The sequence below is a fragment of the Conger conger genome, chromosome 7 (assembly GCF_963514075.1).
Source record: "Conger conger chromosome 7, fConCon1.1, whole genome shotgun sequence".
NCBI lineage: Eukaryota > Metazoa > Chordata > Actinopteri > Anguilliformes > Congridae > Conger > Conger conger.
The window spans coordinates 12,177,476-12,196,610 of record NC_083766.1 but is presented as its reverse complement, the minus strand read 5'-3'; the positions used below and the strand labels follow the sequence as shown (position 1 = coordinate 12,196,610).

The 19,135-nt window shown below is 41.9% G+C and overlaps 1 protein-coding gene across 2 annotated transcripts in view; it reads left to right on the top strand.

Moving 5' to 3' along the window:
• tenm1 (teneurin transmembrane protein 1) overlaps window positions 1-14,459 on the top strand; it is a 198,295-nt gene extending 183,836 nt beyond the window's left edge. For both annotated transcript variants that reach the window (XM_061247745.1, XM_061247744.1), the window contains 7 exons: window positions 1,436-1,608; window positions 4,888-5,123; window positions 7,603-7,896; window positions 9,033-9,420; window positions 11,633-12,853; window positions 13,082-13,224; window positions 13,704-14,459. In XM_061247745.1, the coding sequence (XP_061103729.1) occupies window positions 1,436-1,608; window positions 4,888-5,123; window positions 7,603-7,896; window positions 9,033-9,420; window positions 11,633-12,853; window positions 13,082-13,224; window positions 13,704-14,459 (3,211 nt within the window). The remainder of the gene's footprint in view (window positions 1-1,435; window positions 1,609-4,887; window positions 5,124-7,602; window positions 7,897-9,032; window positions 9,421-11,632; window positions 12,854-13,081; window positions 13,225-13,703) is intronic.
• The last annotated feature ends 4,676 nt before the right edge of the window (window positions 14,460-19,135 follow it).

Genomic DNA, 19,135 nt, shown 5'->3' with positions numbered 1-19,135 from the left:
TCTCGTATTTCAGGGATGGCCTGGTGGAGAAAGACGTATCTCATATTGTTAAGGTATAAAGAGGCAGTGGCTCATTTGTGGTGACATTGCTATTCTGACGTGCCACGTCTGCCATAGCTGACAAGTACCCCTTCGTCAGGGGATCCCAGCTACCCTGTGTCACTGGAAACTGGAGATGCAACAAACAGTCATGCAACAAATGCATTTGTGGCGACTATGTTTTCAGCTTCAAAGGCAGAATGAGGGGTTGTTTTTATTTTGTTTTTGGTCAAAAAAAAAGAGACACCCAGACCTAAGCATTTGCAAGGTTGTTCCTTTAACATTGCGCAATCCCTTCCTCTACTCATTTCATAAAGCTGAGATTAAAAAAACGATTGTCGTTTGCCTCGTCAGAAACCCTCATGAATTCTAAAAAAAGGAGTGGATTACTGTAAATTCTGTCTTTCAAATGTGTAAATATCCGCTGAGCCCTTGTTCGCATTTCAAGAGAAATGAGACTTAAAGGACTTACAGCCTGGCATCTACACCCCGTCTCAGAGTGAAGAGATGGTGGAAGGTCTGTCTACCATTTCGCTTAATGAAAAGATCTGAATTGTTACCTTCAAAATGAAGGTTTTTTTCAGCATCTCTGGCATTTGTTCAGCGGGGAAATTAGCTTTACCGACCACACAGTTTATTGTCTGCGAAGGCATATACTTAGTGTACACTACCTTCAGAAATGAAAGTTTATTCTTCAAGCTTGCTTTTCAAGAATGTTTGCTTTCCTTGATGTTTTAAGCCTTTAAGTTTGGGAGCAGGATGATTATGTAAAATGTTTGTGAAGGCATTTTAAGTGCTTTCAAAGAGCCTCTGGGACAATTGGTTTGAAAATGTCACATTCACAATGTATCTCAGTGCTGGTTATTGTGTGTTCCGGGCCACTTAATATTCACATTTTACATGACAGAAACGATGACCTTTCTCGCGTTGTCATTTACAAAGTGAGGTAAAATGTAATCCATTTCAAACAAACTATTTTTTTCTCAGTGTTGATTGATGGTTTTAGTAGATTCCCTTCCTGGTATATTACCTTTGTTGTAATCATGTTTTATTACTGCCATCTTGTGGTGTAGTTATGAAGGTACAAGTTTTATCTTGCTCTTTTCTCAGGGGCTGTTTGCTCATGGCGAATTTACATCAAGCAATGTTAATAGAACAAAATCTAACTGGTTCGTTCAGTGTCAATGCAAGCAGGAATACAGCTGACCGCCGTGCTTAATAGAACAAAATCTAACTGGTTCGTTCAGTGTCAATGCCAGCAGGAATACAGCTGACTGTCCATTTTTAAAACATGCTTTTAATCCATGCAGTGTCATGCACACTAACACGTTTGTCTGTTTGACGGTCGACGTGTGAACAAAAGCATTTCTCATAGACCCGCTCTCTCTTTGCGCAGGTATAATGCCGAAGGTCATCTCATCAACGTAACCTTTCCGACGGGGGAAGTTGCCAGTTTCCACGGTAACATGGAAAAGACCGTGAGAGTTGAGGTGGGCACGTCAAACAGGGAGAACTTCATCACTGCCACCAACTTCTCAGCCAGCAACACAATCTACACTCTGCGTCAAGGTATGCGTCAATGTGAACGCACCCCTCTCTGCAATTCGCTGCATTTAAAAAAATTTTTTAAATAATAGTGTCAAAAGGTGTAAGTTAAAAACAAATTAAACTTTTGAATGCAATTAACTTATAATTATCTGCTTATATAAGTACACATATCATATAATAAAATCTTAATTGTTTATAGACAGGTTTATACAGCTTTAAAGCATTTCTAATCATGAAAAAAACTGGTTTAAGGTGGTTTTAATGTTGTGGTATAATCATATCTGCTGTAGGGGAGACCGGGGAACAATGTCATGTAATGAATGTCTCGGGAGAATAAGAGTGAGAGCTAAATAGGACGGAATAAGTGCATGGTACTCATGGAACATACAATGTTACATTAAAAGTTATTTTTGGCTGATGCATTTTAATAGGCTGGGCTAGTTGTACTCCTGCATAGCTCACAGTCTCTGCTTGCTGGTGACATGTGCCAAAACTATACTGCCTTATAACCCACAACACAGTGATTGAAATTACATATATTTGGAGTCTTTGGTGTTAACCGAAAAACACTTTGGTGAAAAAACCTTACTTTCATGGTGCTAAAACACAGATTTGTTAATAATTCTTGATGACGTTTTCAAATTGTCCTGCCACTCACATATGAGAAGTGGGTTGCTATAATACACAAGTACTGAAAACAAACCAATCATTTTTCAACATGCCCCATGTTAGTTTGTACCCTGTCTCTCCTATTTTCCATCACTGTTTTGAGTTGATATCATCACAAAAATATTAAGCATAATGTGATGACTAGGTTTGATTTTTGTTTTTCTTTTGATATGCTAATTTACGAGGCCAGCACCACAGCAACTGCATAACATTTCTCAAAGATCTGTTGAGATTTGAATTCATGTCACACTTGCTTTCCAAGAAATGCTGTGATAATGAATGATTGCGATCGAAAGTATAGTTCCGTTTCTTTGGTGTTTCTACTGGAAAATAAGTGAAGTGTGCGAGTGTGTGTTGGAAATGTTGAATGCTACAGAAATTCATTTTTACATGGGCAGTTATGTTGAATGCTACAGCAATTAATTTTGCTTAGTACCCCATTGCTTGTGCTCATAAGTTGTTAAAGTGTGTTTTCCTTCTTTGAATGCTAGGAGCAAAGGTTGGGTGGAATGTAGCTGCAGTAGCCGATGCTATCTTCTCCTTATTAGTTTCCATGGATGAAAATAAGAAAGGAAAGGAAATATGCCCTGTAAATGCACATGATACATTTCCATTAAAGAGTTAAGGTGAAAATGTTACACTCAATTAACAATCGACATACAGTGCTATACACACATTTTTAAGTGTAACTATTTCTCAGGTTTTTCATTAAAAAAGCAATACATGAAGAAAAACATTTGGAAACATTTCATAAGTAGTCATTTTCTCCCAAATAATTTGGTGGCCAAAGGTGTATATAAATCCCACGCTAATTTGGAATGTCCAGTTAGCTAAGCGGAATTTGTGAGTGAGGCACACGGGCGAGAACATACCCATGACTTAGAGGATAGATGAGGTTTTTATCTACCCTGGGTGATACTTTCATCATTAGCAGGCCGCCCACTACGGTGCGGTGGCCGTTTGTGCATACAAAGTTGCAACTATGCATGAAGTCAGATGTCTTATCTCACTTACCATTCTGCTTCACCACACATGTGTCAGTCTGCGACCACAAAGTCAGTTGTTTGATGTTGAACTCTTGGATCCCACCGTAGTATGTTTAATCCAAACAAGGAGCTAAATGCTGCATGCATGTACATGTTTTCTTAAATTAAATTAACTATCAACTATTGATTGTGTTGGGTTTTACAGCATTTAAATTAAGACATTTTCTTGTTGTCTTCATTTGTTCCCGATAGAAATAACCTTTACAACATTAAATAACATTAAACCAGTCAACACTGAATTTGCGTTTGGGTAATTAATTAGCTCATTTTCAAATGTTTGGGTAATTAATTTAGTCGTTTTAGAATGATTCCTTTTTCCGTTATAAGACGCGCATTGATAGGTGAGCGTGCAATAACGTATTGAGATTCGGCCATAGCCTATTGTTTTTTGTGGGATACGTGCATCCTTTGGCGAGGCCTCTGTGAACATCACATACAACAGCTCGGCTTGCTTCACTGCATGCAGGCTTTGCAGAAAACGTGTGAAGCGTTTGTTAGATGTGAGCTGAAGCGAGCGTCCTCCTTTTCGCCGGTTGTATTTTGACACATTTTAAATAACACCTTTGCCTCCTGTTCTAGCTTCAAACACGTAGACTATTACGGTACTGTCAACAACCTCCATTTCAGTGCTGCACATATACAATACATGCACAGATAACTTAATTGTACCTCCCAGTGACTGCTATTTTGCATATCTCAAGACTTTTGCAGAAGTCCATACATTAGAAACATGCACCTTTTTTAACACGAGTAGGGTAAACAATTGCTTTCAGTTATTTCACACCTTTCGGCCGTGTTTTACTATTATTTGATACTAATAGTATGTGTTAATAATAAAAGTATGTACAGGATAGACCACAGGAGATGCACAAAAGCCTGTAATAAAATAATTGATTCTCTTGCTGTGCTTGCAACTTTACTGATTGAAATAATGACTGTGTCCTTCACCGCAGTCTTCAAACTCAGCAAGAGACACAGTGTTGCGGAATTAATTGTTTTATTAATGATAATAGTCTGTGAAATGTGAAAACCGAGTCCGTGAAAACCTCCTGAACAGTTTCCTGTTTTTGTGTTAAAATAAATACTGCAGTTCCTTTTCGGTTTGTTTTGCTTTTAACCCCTTTGGTCCCCAGGCCAATATGATGTGGCTCAACTCAAATCCCAAGGGCTTTGGTTGAGAAAATCCAGTAGGGTTTTAACAGGGGCTCAAAACAATAGTATAGCAGTCATTCTGATGACTGGCTGAAAAGATATAAGGTGCCGTATGGTATTTTTTATGGCGGTTACACTCGAGGGCCATATGGCACCTTTGGGGCTGAAAGGGTTAAAGTGGAGCAGCCTGTAGCGTAGCGGTTAAGGTAAAGGACTGGGACACACAAGGTCGGTGGTTCGATCCCCGGTGTAGCCACAAAAAGATCCGCACAGCCGTCAGGCCCTTGAGCAAGGCCCTTAACCCCGCATTGCTCCAGGGGAGGATTGTCTCCTGCTTAGTCTACTCAACTGTACGTCGCTCTGGATAAGAGTGTCTGCCAAATGCCAATAATGTAATGTAATGTAATGTAATGTTAACCCTCCCCCTGCACAGACCACGCCCAGAACACGTACCGCGTGAGCGCCGACGGCTCCCTGCGCGTGACCTTTGCCAGCGGCATGGAGGTCACCCTCAACACGGAGCCGCACATCTCCGGAGGCGTCGTCAACCCCACGGTGGGAAAGTGCAACATCACCCTGCCGGGGGAGTACAGCCCCAGCCTGGTGGAGTGGAGGCAGAGGAGGGAGCAGGCCAAGGGCAACTTCTCGGCCTATGAACGTCGGCTGAGGGTACGGCCACCATCTCCTTTTAACCCGACCAATCCACCCGATGGGTATCGCCGTCGTGGTTGGAAATGTGGGCAAGAAATGGTTCAGCTCAATTCAGTTGTGTGTGTATAGCGCTTTTCACAGGGGACTGCCCCAAAGATGCTTTGTAGAGTAACTGAAGGGAAGAAAAGCCTTGTGCCACCAGATAGCAAGAGGGGAAAACACTAGGGGGGGAACCCGGCTATAGGTGGTGAGGCGTATCCTTTGCTGGCCTACAGGTTCAGTTAGAGCAGGAGTTCGCAAACATGTTTCTGATGTCATCCCAAATGAATGTTCACAAACTTACACAACACCAAAACCCCACCCACATACGACCGCAACACCCCACCCACACACACCCGACCCCAAGACGCCACACACACATCTTGTGTCTAACACCACCCTTTAGCTATGCCTACACTGAAAATATACCACAACCTCTCCTGTCTCATTGCTTTATTATAGTTGGGTTGTTGTAATGTTGAACATGTAGTGGCCTACATTCACATATTGTGAAGAGACAAATTACATTTAATCTTTTTAAAGATTTCCAGGCGACCCCATCCTGAAATCGGGAGACCCAACATGGGGTCCCTACCTACCCACAGTTTGGGAACCCCTGCCATTTATTTTTTAAGAGTTAAGGTTCAGGGCAAATATTTATTGAGTCCTAGCCAAAGTGTTAGTTCTAAAAGTGTTTTTTTTTCCGATGAGTGTTTGTTATTTGAGAAAGATAGTCGTTGTACCTTTAATAAAACTTTCCCCACGAATCACAGATTTTTTCAGACCAAAATAATCTTCTGTACTTTCTGTAATGGAAAATGAAAGGCAACTAGCTGATGAGCTACAGCTCAGATATGTAAAGGCTGAAGCGTTAAAGTGCGATGTTATCAGAAAAAAGGAGAGAGTGGGTGTTACGGTGACTTGAGGCGGCACTGTCTTCATTGTTTGATATGGAAAAGACACATCAAAGCTAACGGTTTCCGTTCAAACGCTGCCTCTGGCGCTTAAAGTCGCAGTATCGTCGAGTCATCTCACAATACACCTTATCAATAAGTGCATCCAAAGTACGCCTTTGTGTTTCTGATCAGTATCGATGTGGGTGAAACCGTACTCCCTGTAAAAGTTCAGTTTGAATAGTTGCGTATTGCAATGTGTGAAAATAATTGTATTAATTGCTTTAGTAATGATGTTTTATTAATAAAATGAGTGTATGTGTTCTAATGAGCGAGAGCGGGAGAGCTCATTAGTATACATACACAAGTGTTATGAATCAGCCGTTTTATGATAATGAAGACGAGTTGCAGTTTATATTGACATATTATTTATAGGTCATAATTTTGACACATTTGATAAAATCCCCCATTCAACGTAAGGTTTTTAGATAGGGTTCTTCAGTATGCTTCTTCAGTTACCAGTAGCGTACAGGCCTGTTTTGCGGTGTGACTGGGATATTTTTCAGTTTATTCAGTTTTTTAGTGGATAGTTGAACTGTGAACTGTGAACTCTCCAACTGGCTGTTGGCAGCAGTTTGGTCTAATAATTTTTTTCATATGAACTAATTTAATACAGCTTGCATAGTGATGGGTTTGAATATTGATTGATTTATTCATTCTTATTGATGCAATCTAGATATCTATGCTTTGTATGGGCCTATTTGTTTATTTACATGACATTAGTTATATTTCATATACAGTACTTTTATATTTGTTTTTACAATGGAGAATATTATGCATAAATGTGGCCATGGCTATGGATATTTCTGCAAGGTAAAATGTGAAATGATTCTCTTACAGATTCTCTTGCATTCTTTTAAAATTTAATACAAACTTTTTCATTACTAATTATATTATCAGCATAACGATTTGAGTGAAAAGTTGAATCTTTGAAAAAATTTCATTCATTTCAAAATGTCTTAGTGTTTGGTATGTCCACCTTTTGCTTTAATGGCAATGTGCACTTAAGCTGGCATGGACTCCACAAATGCGTATAAAACCTGATGATTCATGTTATCTGCATGTTATCATATCCCAGCATTATTTGACAATGTTCCAAAGAGCACCTTGTGATATTACTGAATGCTGGGCTTTTGTTAGTCCTCAAGTACGTAAATGTTTAATGGGGTTGAGGTCAGGTGATTGTGGATTGTCCTTCACTCCTTGTTTTTCTTTGGTCTTAGAGTTTGCTTATTCAAAATCTTAAACGTTCCTTTTATATCCATGATTACTTGAGAAAACCCCCCAGATTTTCTATGTGGTCTCAGACCTTTGGACCCCACTGTATGTGTTCCCTATTTGGCTCATATAAACTCTGCTACAGCTGCATTTATGCTGGATTTTTACTGTGTATACTTTTGAAGCAAATGTCCAATCTGTCAAGAAGCCCTGAAAGTTGAAATTCATGTGAGAAAATGAAATTCATATGACCCAAGTTCTAATGTATCTTTTAATGTGATTCACAGGCCCATAACAGGAATCTGCTGTCCATAGACTTTGACAAGGCCACCAGGATGGGCAAGATATACGATGACCACCGCAAATTCACCCTCAGGATCCTGTATGACCTCATGGGCCGTCCCATTGTGTGGTCTCCCAGTAGCAAATACAATGAGGTTAATGTCACTTACTCACCAACAGGCCTTGTTACCAGCATTCAGCGGGGAAATTGGTCTGAAAGACTTCAGTATGAAAGCGGAAGAATCGTTTCCAGGACGTGGGCCAATGGGAAGATTTGGAGCTACAGCTTTCAGGAAAAGGTAGCGCTGCTAACTCGACCTGATAATTCACGATATTTCTATCACAGAGAGTATTCTTGTCTGCTTTCAGTACGTGGAACTAGCCTCATTAGGAACTAAAGGTCCTATCATGATGTCTTGAGAAACTGGGGTCTTTTGAGACATGAGATGTTATTTTCAAGACTTGTTACTTAATTTCAGCGCAACAAGGCATCTGAAGAGATCTTTTCTCACCTCTCGTAAGAGATGGCAATGTCTAAAGGTCGCACTATTAACAGGACGTTTCAAAGAGTGGTGCTGCTGCCTTCTTTCAGTTTCAGTTTTGCGTTCATAGCCATATGCAGAACTGGCCCTTTTAGTTCCTTTTATGAATTATAGGAATTTAGATATTCATTTTATTTATTTAGATATTAATTATTTTGGTTTCTGGTTTATCTGGTTGTGCTGTATGACATTTACTTCTGACGAGTGCAACTAGTTTCTCAGTATTTCAGTCTAAAAAGCTTTCTTGTGGTAAATGTTGCATTTGCTACTGTCTGTCTAGTGCAGCTAGTTATTTTTCTGTTGGTTGTATAAGAGACGTGTGCAGAGGCACACCAGCATGTCTGTGTGTTTGTGTGTTGTACAGTGTGCAGGGCCACATCAGCATGTCTGTGCATTTGTGTGTTGTACAGTGTTTAGGGCCACATCAGCATGTCTGTGCATTTGTGTGTGTTGTACAGTGTGCAGGGCCACATCAGCATGTCTGTGTGTTTGTGTGTTGTACAGTGTTTAGGGCCACATCAGCATGTCTGTGCATTTGTGTGTGTTGTACAGTGTGCAGGGCCACATCAGCATATCTGTGCATTTGTGTGTGTTGTACAGTGTTTAGGGCCACATCAGCATGTCTGTGTGTTTGTGTGTTGTACAGTGTTTAGGGCCACATCAGCATGTCTGTGTGTTTGTGTGTTGTACAGTGGTTAGGGCCACATCAGCATGTCTGTGTGTTTGTGTGTTGTACAAAATAAGTTTGTAGAGGGACATCAGCATGTCTGTGCATTTGTGTCAGTAGTAAAGTGTGCAGGGCCACATCAGCATGTCTGTACATTTCCGTCAGTTGTCCAGCAGCAGTGTGCAGGACCACATCAGCACGTCTGTACATTTTCTGTCTGTTGCAGTCGGTCCACCTCCTCCTGCACAGCCAGCGCAGGTACATCTTCGAGTATGACCAGACGGACCGGCTCCTGTCCGTCACCATGCCCAGCATGGTGAGACACAGCCTGCAGTCCATGCTGTCAGTGGGCTACTACCGCAACATCTACAGCCCCCCCGACAGCTCGGCCGCGGTCATCCAGGACTATGCCCGCGACGGCCGCCTGCTCCAGACGCTGCACATGGGTACCGGCCGCCGCACCCTCTACAAGTACACCAAGCAGTCCCGCCTGGCCGAGATCCTGTACGACACCACCCTGGTCACCTTCACTTACGACGAGGCCTCGGGCGTGGTGAAGACCATCCACCTCATGCACGAGGGCTTCATCTGCACCATCCGATACAGGCAAACGGGTAATTCCTGCTCCTCGACCGTTCGTTTCCGTGTACACTCTGAGGATAAAGGGTTCTTTGGCTTGTCTCCACAGGGCGGCGCTACTCGACTTCACGTCCTGAGGGCAGCAGTGTCTGCGGGCATTTGTGTCAACCGTGCACTACACCAGCTGATTTCACTAATTAGCTTATTATTTGAACCAAGCAAGTAAAGTAATTTGTGAAATCAGGTGGTGTAGCACAAATACCTGCAGACACTGAGGCTCGCAGGACGAGGAGTTGGGTAGAGCTGCCGTAGAGGAACCCTTTTCAGTGCATTACGGAAACCTCTAGAATAGGTGTGAAGTGTGAAGAACAAAGAACCATTTTGGCTGATGAAGGTTCCTTGAACTAGATGGGGTTCTCCTATTGAATCAATAGGAGAATCCTTTTAGAACTTTTTTGGAGAGTGTATGAGGTATTAGTTTTTAGCTACAGTCACAATTCTGGTTGTGTGTATGTGTGCGCGTATGCATGTGTGTGCGTTTGTGTGTGTGTGTGTGTGTGTGTGTGTGGGAGTAGGTCTGCAAAATGCTGTGAGTTGTCATTTATTCCTTTCAGCATCTTAAGAATTCTCAGTCTGGGAATAACTGGCATGAGCGGAATGCTAACTGCATCTGCCAGGAAGAGATTATTAAGCGTGCCTTATGGTCTTCTAAATTTCAATGTTCTGGCAGGTTGCACCACATGGCTTTGCAAATCATAACGATTGTCTTAATTTCATTATGCACCACAATTAAATGCTGATTACTGTCTGTAAATGTAATAAAACAAACTTATGCAAGGGTTTTTTTAAATTAGCCATTCATGTTTATTGTTTATAATGATCCCTCTTGCATTTACAGGTATTAACTGTTGGTAAATAATCATCATCAAACCAAATGCCCACATCATTCATTGTATTTATTTTATTTTTGTGAAGGTGAATAAAATGGCTCCCAATGGGGATTTAATCTCGAAAGTCTTCAGATTTTGATAGGCTCTTAAAGGGACAGGCTGACTCAACCTACGCCTGCTACCCTTGGCAACACCAGGAGAAAGTGTCCACAAAACACTTTGCTGCATCAGTTGCACTTCGTTGTCCGTCGCTCTGGATAAGAGCGTCTGCTAAATGGCTTGTAATGTAATGTAATGTAATGTGTTCCTAGCTACAGTTACACAAATTAATCTCCAGCTGTAGCAATCGAGACAAATCGTTGCAGAGACTTTATGATGGTTTAGTTAAAATGCCATTACTGCCTCACTTGGGAGAAGTGGTGATGATGATGATGAAAGCCTTTAGTACGAAGCACACAGCTGAGAATTCAGCAGTTTGAAGTTCTGTTGGTTGACATAACTACATAACAGTTATTGAACTACAGACATCAATATTAATGAGAGAAAGTCCTGCATTTGTTAGTAGAATCAGAAAAGATAATGAAAATGACCTCCTGTAGGTATTTGACTGCACACTCAACAGTACATGTTAAACTGTGGGCTTGGCATTGATGCTGTCAAAAACTGAAATATAATAAGAATAATGTATTATTCTCCATTAACACAATGTCACTCTGCAATACAGATACTTAAATAATTCAGACATGGCCCATGGGTGTAAGTGTGGAATTGTGGACGTAATAGAGGTGCAGTCTGTATTATTCATCACAACATATGAGTGTTTGTCTACGTCTCTCTTTCAGGAAAGCAGATTAAATATACTTGCTTGAAGGACATTCACTATTAGAAGTACATTCAATATACTAAGGGAACTGCATTAAATGTATTACATTCAAGTTCATTACATAATTAAGACAAGTATATTAAATATTTTGGAGTGAAGCACATTAATTATATTGCAGGTATATGTACACATAGTGTCTTTTATGGCAGAGTGATTAATTATATACATACTATATACAAACAGTACTTCAGCTTTTCCTGGTATGTACATGTGGTATGTTTAGAAACAGCTGTTTTTGTCCCCCCAACCCCCCAACTTATTTTTTCACAGCTGAAAATGTGAGAACGCAAAAAACAGCTGTTTCTGTAAACTTCATATCTTCATATTTTAGTCACAAATCATGTCTTAAGTATATACTGTGCATGTATTGTCACAAAAATAACAAATTACTGTAAAATATGCATTTCCATGCTTTTGGACAGCACTGTACTTACACATTTGTCGCTTTGCTGATAAACTATTTTGTCTCGGCAGGTCCTCTTGTTGGACGCCAGATCTTCAGATTCAGCGAGGAAGGACTTGTAAATGCACGGTTTGACTACAGCTACAATAACTTCAGGGTGACCAGCATGCAAGCCATGATCAACGAAACCCCGTTACCCATCGATCTCTATCGCTACGTGGATGTTTCCGGGCGGATCGAGCAGTTTGGAAAATTCAGCGTCATCAACTACGACCTCAACCAAGTCATCACCACGCACATTATGAAGCACACCAAGATCTTCAACGCCAACGGGCAAGCGATCGAGGTCCAGTACGAAATCCTCAAGTCCATCGCCTACTGGATGACGGTGCAGTACGACAGCATGGGGCGCACAACCATCTGCGACATCAGGATCGGCGTGGACAACAACATCACGCGCTACTCGTACGAGTACGACGCCGACAACCAGCTCATGAGCGTGTCGGTCAACGACCGGCCCCAGTGGCGGTACAGCTACGACCTGAACGGAAACATCAACCTGCTGAGTCACGGAAACAGCGCCAGGCTAACCCCGCTACGCTACGACCTGCGCGACCGCATCACGAGGCTGGGGGAGATACAGTACAAAATGGACGAAGACGGTTTCCTTCGCCTGCGGGGCGACGTGGTTTTCGAGTACAACTCCAATGGGCTCCTGATGAAGGCCTACAACAAAGTGTCGGGCGTGAGCGTGCGCTACCGCTACGACGGTTTGGGCCGGAGGATGGCCTGCCGCACCAACCTCGGCCAGCACCTCCAGTTCTTTTACGCCGACCTCAGCAAGCCCACCAGAGTCACGCACATGTACAACCACTCCAGCTCGGAAATCACGTCTCTGTACTACGACCTGCAGGGCCACCTTATCGCCATGGAGCTGAGCAGTGGAGAGGAATACTACGTCGCTTGCGACAATTCCGGCACGCCGCTCGCTATTTTCAGCAGCCGAGGTGAAATCGTGAAAGAAATGCTATACACCCCTTATGGAGACATATACCAGGACTCCAACCCCTCCTTCCAGCTGGTCATCGGTTTCCATGGCGGCCTCTACGACTCCTTGACCAAGCTGGTTCACCTGGGGCGGAGGGACTACGATGTGGTGGCAGGTCGCTGGACCACGCCCAACTACGAGTTGTGGGTAGAGCTCAGCGTCAACCCAAAGCCATTCAACCTGTACTCCTTTAAAAACAACTACCCGGTTGGAGAGCTGCAAGATGTTTCTCAGTTCACAACAGGTACGGCAGCTGCACTCAACTCAAGTAGCAGTGCAGTCTTATTATTATTATTATTATTATTATTATTATTATTATTTCTGACATATAATATCACAGTGATGAACATAAATAATTTTCTATAAAAACTATGAAAGCACTAAGCATTTGTAAGTACTGGAGGTATGTACCCATACATGTTAATATGGGACCCATCTCATCTGCACGCCTGGTCCTTTGTTTTGTTTGCAGACATTGGTAGCTGGCTCCAGCTTTTTGGTTTCCAGCTACACAACGTGGTTCCTGGTTTCCCCAAGCCAGATGTGGAGAGCATGGAGCAGACCTATGAGCTGATGAAGACCCAAACCAAGACACAGGACTGGGACCCTAGCAAGGTGATTGTAATCGGCAAAACATTAACTTGCCAAACTATGTGCAATAAATAAATTAACACTAATTTAAATGTATTTTATGTTAACTGTATGGACAAATGTTGAGTGAATCCAGGCTGAATTTAAGGGCAGGTGTTGAGAGAATCGAGGCTGAAATTAATGGCAGGTGTTGCGTGAATCCATGCCATAGAGTTTCAAGCAAGGGTTGATTGAATCTATGCCATAGAGTTTCAAGCAAGGGTTGATTGAATCCATGCCATAGAGTTTAGGGCAATGGTTGATTGAGTCCATGCCATAAAGTCAAGAGCAGGCGTTGACTGAATCCTTGCCACAGAGTTAAGGGCAAGGGTTGATTGAATCCTCGCCATAGAGTTAAGATCTAGGGTTGATTGAATTCAAGTCAAAGTTAAGGACAACTGTTGATTGAATCCAGGCACAAGTCTCCTGCTGCGTCAACCACTCACAGCATGACTCCTCAACAGGTGGTCCTAGGGATCCAGTGCGAGCTGCAGAAGCACCTGAGGAACTTCATTTCTCTGGACCGTCTGCCCATGGCTCAGGTGAGTGGCACACCGGGGGGCTGCCAGGGACGCAGACCCCGCTTCTCCGCCATCTCCTCCGTATTCGGCAAAGGCGTCAAGTTCGCCATCACGGACAACGTGGTCACCGCCGACATCATCGGGGTGGCCAGCGAAGACAGCCGACGCATCGCCTCTGTCCTCAACCGCGCCGTGCACCTGGCCGGCCTGCACTTCACCGTGGAGGGCCGAGACACCCACTACTTCGTGAAGGCGGGTCCCCTGGAGGAGGACCTGGCCGCCATGGGCGGGGCGGGCGGGGGCAGGGTCCTGGAGAACGGCGTCAACGTGACCGTGTCCCAGATGACCTCGGTGGTGGGCGGGAGGACTAGGCGCTTCGCCGACATCCAGCTGCAGCACGGGGCGCTCTGCTTCGTCGTCCGTTACGGGGCGACCGAGGAAGAGGAGCGGGCCAGCGTCCTGGAGGCGGCTCGCCAGAGGGCGGTGGAGCTGGCCTGGGCCCGGGAGCAGAAGCGGCTCCAGGAGGGCGAGGAGGGCGTCAGGGCGTGGACAGAGAGCGAGAAGCAGCAGCTGCTCGCCGCGGGCCGGGTGCAAGGCTACGACGGCTACTTCGTCCTGTCCGTCGAGCAGTACCTGGAGTTCTCCGACAGTGCCAACAACATTCACTTCATGAGACAGAGTGAGATAGGGAGAAGGTAACATTAGAAACGCACCAAACCGCCTCTCTTTCACCAAAGACTGCCTGTTTTTACAATTTCACTGATTTCTTGTACTGTTTTTCTAGGATAACAACTCTGTTAATGTGACAAAAAAAACTGGAAGAATCATTTCCAACTGCCTTTAAAAGTGACAAATGATGGTATTTTTGTTCTAATTGGACTTTCTTTCTTACAGTGACATGCTTTCAACTTTTCAACAGCCTTTTCCTTTTTGTCTTATTATAATTGGCTATATTAACACAGTGCCAGTTTTTCTATCGTAGAACAGCTTGTTTTCCTCCAGAGCAACTCTGGAAAGTCTCACCTCCCTGTGCATGAGTTATACATGTTTAAACATGGACGACAATGTGGAGGGTAGGCAATTTTAATTTACCTTTATAAATGTGTATATCAGTATAAAAGGTGTGCTCTAAGCTTTAATTTACGTTAATATACAGCAACAGGTTTAATCTGTTGACACATACTTGGTAGGGACTTCTGTGGGTAACACTATGTTTTGATTCTTCACTACTATTACAAAGCCAGAATCATCTTAAATCTCTTTTTCTTACTTCCAGTGTGTTTGAAATTATGATGGTAACAATGAATTAGAGTGTATACTTTTAGTCACAACTACTGTAAATAGCAAGTGCTTTAAGAAGAATAAGTGCTAAAACTGATGTGTCGTCACCCATTATTCTGTGTCAATATTGTTAATAGATGCAGTTGTGTTAAACAGCGCTATTCAAAAATATTAATGCTGAAAATCTGTATAGTTTACTTTTCTACAAATTAGAGTACAGACTGAAGTTATCTGTGCGGTTTTGGAATTTGATGGGAAATCTGGGTGAAGTGTGTGCCTTTTTGTTCATAAAGAAATATATTTTAAGTGAGAGGTAGAAATATAAAGTCTCGTTTCCATGCCACATACAGTATACCCTGATTATTATTCAAGTGTCGTGCATACAATCCTGTTCAGAGCAGTCATTGTAGATAAAAGTACAGTACAAAATTTAAAAACATATTTCAAACCACAAATATATTGTGATGCATCATGTATGAATTCTACAGGACATTAATTACTGGTAATAACCTTGAAGCTAATATCACAACCAGCCACATTGCAGTTTGCAAGAAAGTATCGGTTAAATTATAATTATATAATAAAATTGTGTCAGTTCATTTTCAGAATATAACCACATTTAGAAGCCATGTGCACTCTAAAGTGTATCTTTAGAGCTACACAAGGATTCTATCACTCCACCAACATCACAGTTGTGGGAAGCTCTATTGTATTACTGAGGGCCAAAAATGCCAGATTGGTATGAGCAGGCAGTGAGATTAAAATGAGCATATAGTGAGATGACAATGAGTTGTGATATGAGAATGAGCAGGCAGTGAGATTAGCACGAGATTAGAAGGCAATCATTTGAGAATGAGCAGACAGTGAGATTAGCAGGCAATGATTTGGGAATGTGCAGGCAGTGAGATTACAATGAGTAGGCAGTGAGATGAAAAGAAGCAGGTAGTGAGATTAGAGTCAGAGGAGTCTAGCTGTGGGCTGTAGACCACAGATCATGTATTGTGGCTGTACTGTAGGGCACTTTTTTTGCATGTAAGGGTTAGGGTGAAGGAGTCTGATGGCATCAGTAGGACGCCAGTCACAGAAAGCATCACATCACAGTCCACAGGGTACTGAAATCAGATGTGTTTCATTGTGTGCGAGTCATTTATGAATGCAGTAAAAGCCGCCATTATGTTCTCTGAGTGGGTGAGTGCCTAGTGAATCTTCTGAGAGGTATAGAGGGAGATCATGCCATCCTCAGAAGTGTCAACCATTACCTGTAGAAATTACAAATTCACAATTCTGCCGTGATGCCATCAGTGATCAACTACAGGATCAAAACTACAAAGCAAAGTTTTCCTTTTAAAACAATAAATGTATTCTTTTAAGTATCTCAAACGGTTCCTGTCCACTCAAAAGGTCCATGGAACCACATACAGTAAAGAGGTTTTATTGGTTCTCACAAAAAAATATCACTTGAATTTATGTGGCAGGCATGTAGTGGTAATTTGCAACGATTGAGAAAGAAAACCACAATGCTTTTGAAGTTTTCTATCACTGAAATGTGTATGGCACATCCATGTTTTTATATTACTTTGTATGTGCTGCTTTTGTTTAAATTGTTAAATGATAATTCTGTGTGCATTTAAGGAAAGACACCCCTTTGTTATACTGTAAGTCAGAAGAGACGGGTCAGTGTCTGTGTGTGTAACTGAAAGGCAGTGTCACAAAGCTCAGAATTTCCCTGTCCTCAGTTTATTTTATTTTATTTTTAATGGCATGTATGAAAGCCTTGATTTTTATTTTTTACTGGGCAAGCTTGTCACATCTTGGTCTGATACAAAACTGAGGGCAAGAGGAGACATGGATTTGGTGGCTGTGGTGGTTTATATTCTTGAGTGATTATTTTTAGCTGCAGCCCTGAGCCAAGTCCCATGTATTGGCACTGTACTGTCTGATAACTCTGGACTAAAACAGTATGTCTTCAGCTGCTTTTAGTGGAATGATAGAAGGCCTCTTGTGCTATCCTCAGCAAGATTCCACAGCCAATGAAGGTGTATGGCTAAACCTGAGTGAAACATTCACTCACATCCAGTTGGATCTCTGCACTCTACCCTAACATGTTAATTATTTATCTCACAACTCCGACCCATGCTAACTTGTTCTTGGTGCCCTTGACCAGTTGTGACAATTTGCATAATTACTTTATCCAGGAATACTGTATACCGTGGTATACTGTGTGTACCATGGTAGCCCCAGTTAATAGTTTATTAGACCAACAGTAGGTATACTGTACCCAGGTATAATATATTTACCCAGGTGCATTAAGCTCCAGAATTATTGGCACCCTTACTTTTTTTTTAAAAGCATACAGTGGGCTCCAGAATTATTATTTACTATCATGTTTCAGTGTTTTTTATTTTGTAATCTAATTTTTTCAGAAAATGTATTGGCACCCCGAACCACAGATGCAATATAATTTTACTTTCATTTAGTCAGTCTAAAGGAACTATATTGTGTTTCACTAGAGCATAAAAATGAGGTAACACGCATGTAATATTCCTTTGTCAACCATCAGCATGGGAAAAGGCCAAAGAACTGTGAATTCAGAAGGCACAGATGACCATCACGAGTTGGGTAATCGCTACAAAAACATACATAAATGGTTAAACATACCACTTATGTTTAAGTGCTGTAAGTGCAATAATAAATCGGAATGGCTGCAAACTTGCCAGGAAGATTATGCAAGTGCATATTATTCCTATGAACAGTCCCAAGGAAGATGGTGAGGATAACCCAAGGATCACAGTTTAAGAATTGCAGAGATTGGTTTTGCCTTGGGGTCACCAAGTCTAAAATTAACATAAAATGACACCTCCATACCAGATATTGGAAGGGTGGCAGCAAGACACCCTTACTGTGCACAATAAACAAAACCTTAAAGCTAAGTTAATTGGAATTATACCTGGAAGAGAGTGCGCTATGGTCAGATGAGACCAAAATTGAACTTTATACACCATCAACATGGCATATGGTGGCAAAATGGAATGCATACAAGGAGAAGTTCCCCATACCTACTGTAAAATATGGCGGTGAGTTATTGATGTTTTGGAGATTGCCAGTGGTTCATGGGCACCAAGATCAATGTCATAATGTCCTGGGAAATCTTGGCAGAAAATCTGGTTACCTCTGCTAGCTGAATCTTGGGTCTTAGGTAGATTGTCCAGCAGGACAATGACTCCCAAGCATACATTCAAGTTAACACAGAAATAGTTAAGTAAAAACAACAACCATGTTCTGCAATGGCCATCTCAGTCTCCAGACTTAAATCCCATGAAAAACATGTGGTCTGAACTGAAGAGGGGGTATCCCAATGACATCAATGATTTGGAAACGTTCTGCATGAAGGAATGGTCCCTGCAAATGTTTTCTCTCACATTATCACAAATTATAGGAAAAGATTAATGGCTGTCATCTTTGTCAGGGGTGTTTAAACCAGGGGTGCCAATAATTGTGGAACCTGTATTTTCAGAAATTTTTTTTTTTTTTTTTTGTGTAAGATTGGTTGATTCCATTGAATCATTAATAAAGTGCACTACTTTACGCATGTTGGAAATTTATTTATATTTTTTATTTGACAGTATTTTTTGTGCATATTTAAGGGTGTCAATAATTCTGGACCCCACTGTATATGTAGTTATACTGAAATTACCTGGGTATCCCCAGGTGTACTTTATTCACCCAGGTATATCCAGGTGTACCGTATTCACCAAGGTGTGCCCGGGTATACTGTATTCATCCAGATACACCTATGTACTGCACCCACCCAAGTATTTCCAGGTCTAATGTATATTCCCAAGTATTTTATATAAGTATATTTACCCAGGTATACCCCATATGCAGCATGCTGTTCCTTGGCAGATACCAGGTAATATTATTTTCAATTAAAATAGATTAATTGTTAACCTTCAAAACTAAATGAGTGAAATATACAGCACTGTGGGAAACATGCTTTACCAAATGTGTGTGTGTGTGTGTGTGTGTGTGTGTGTGCGTGTGTGTGTGTGTGTGTGCGTGTGTGTGCGTGGAGATCCCAAGTGATCAGAAACCCC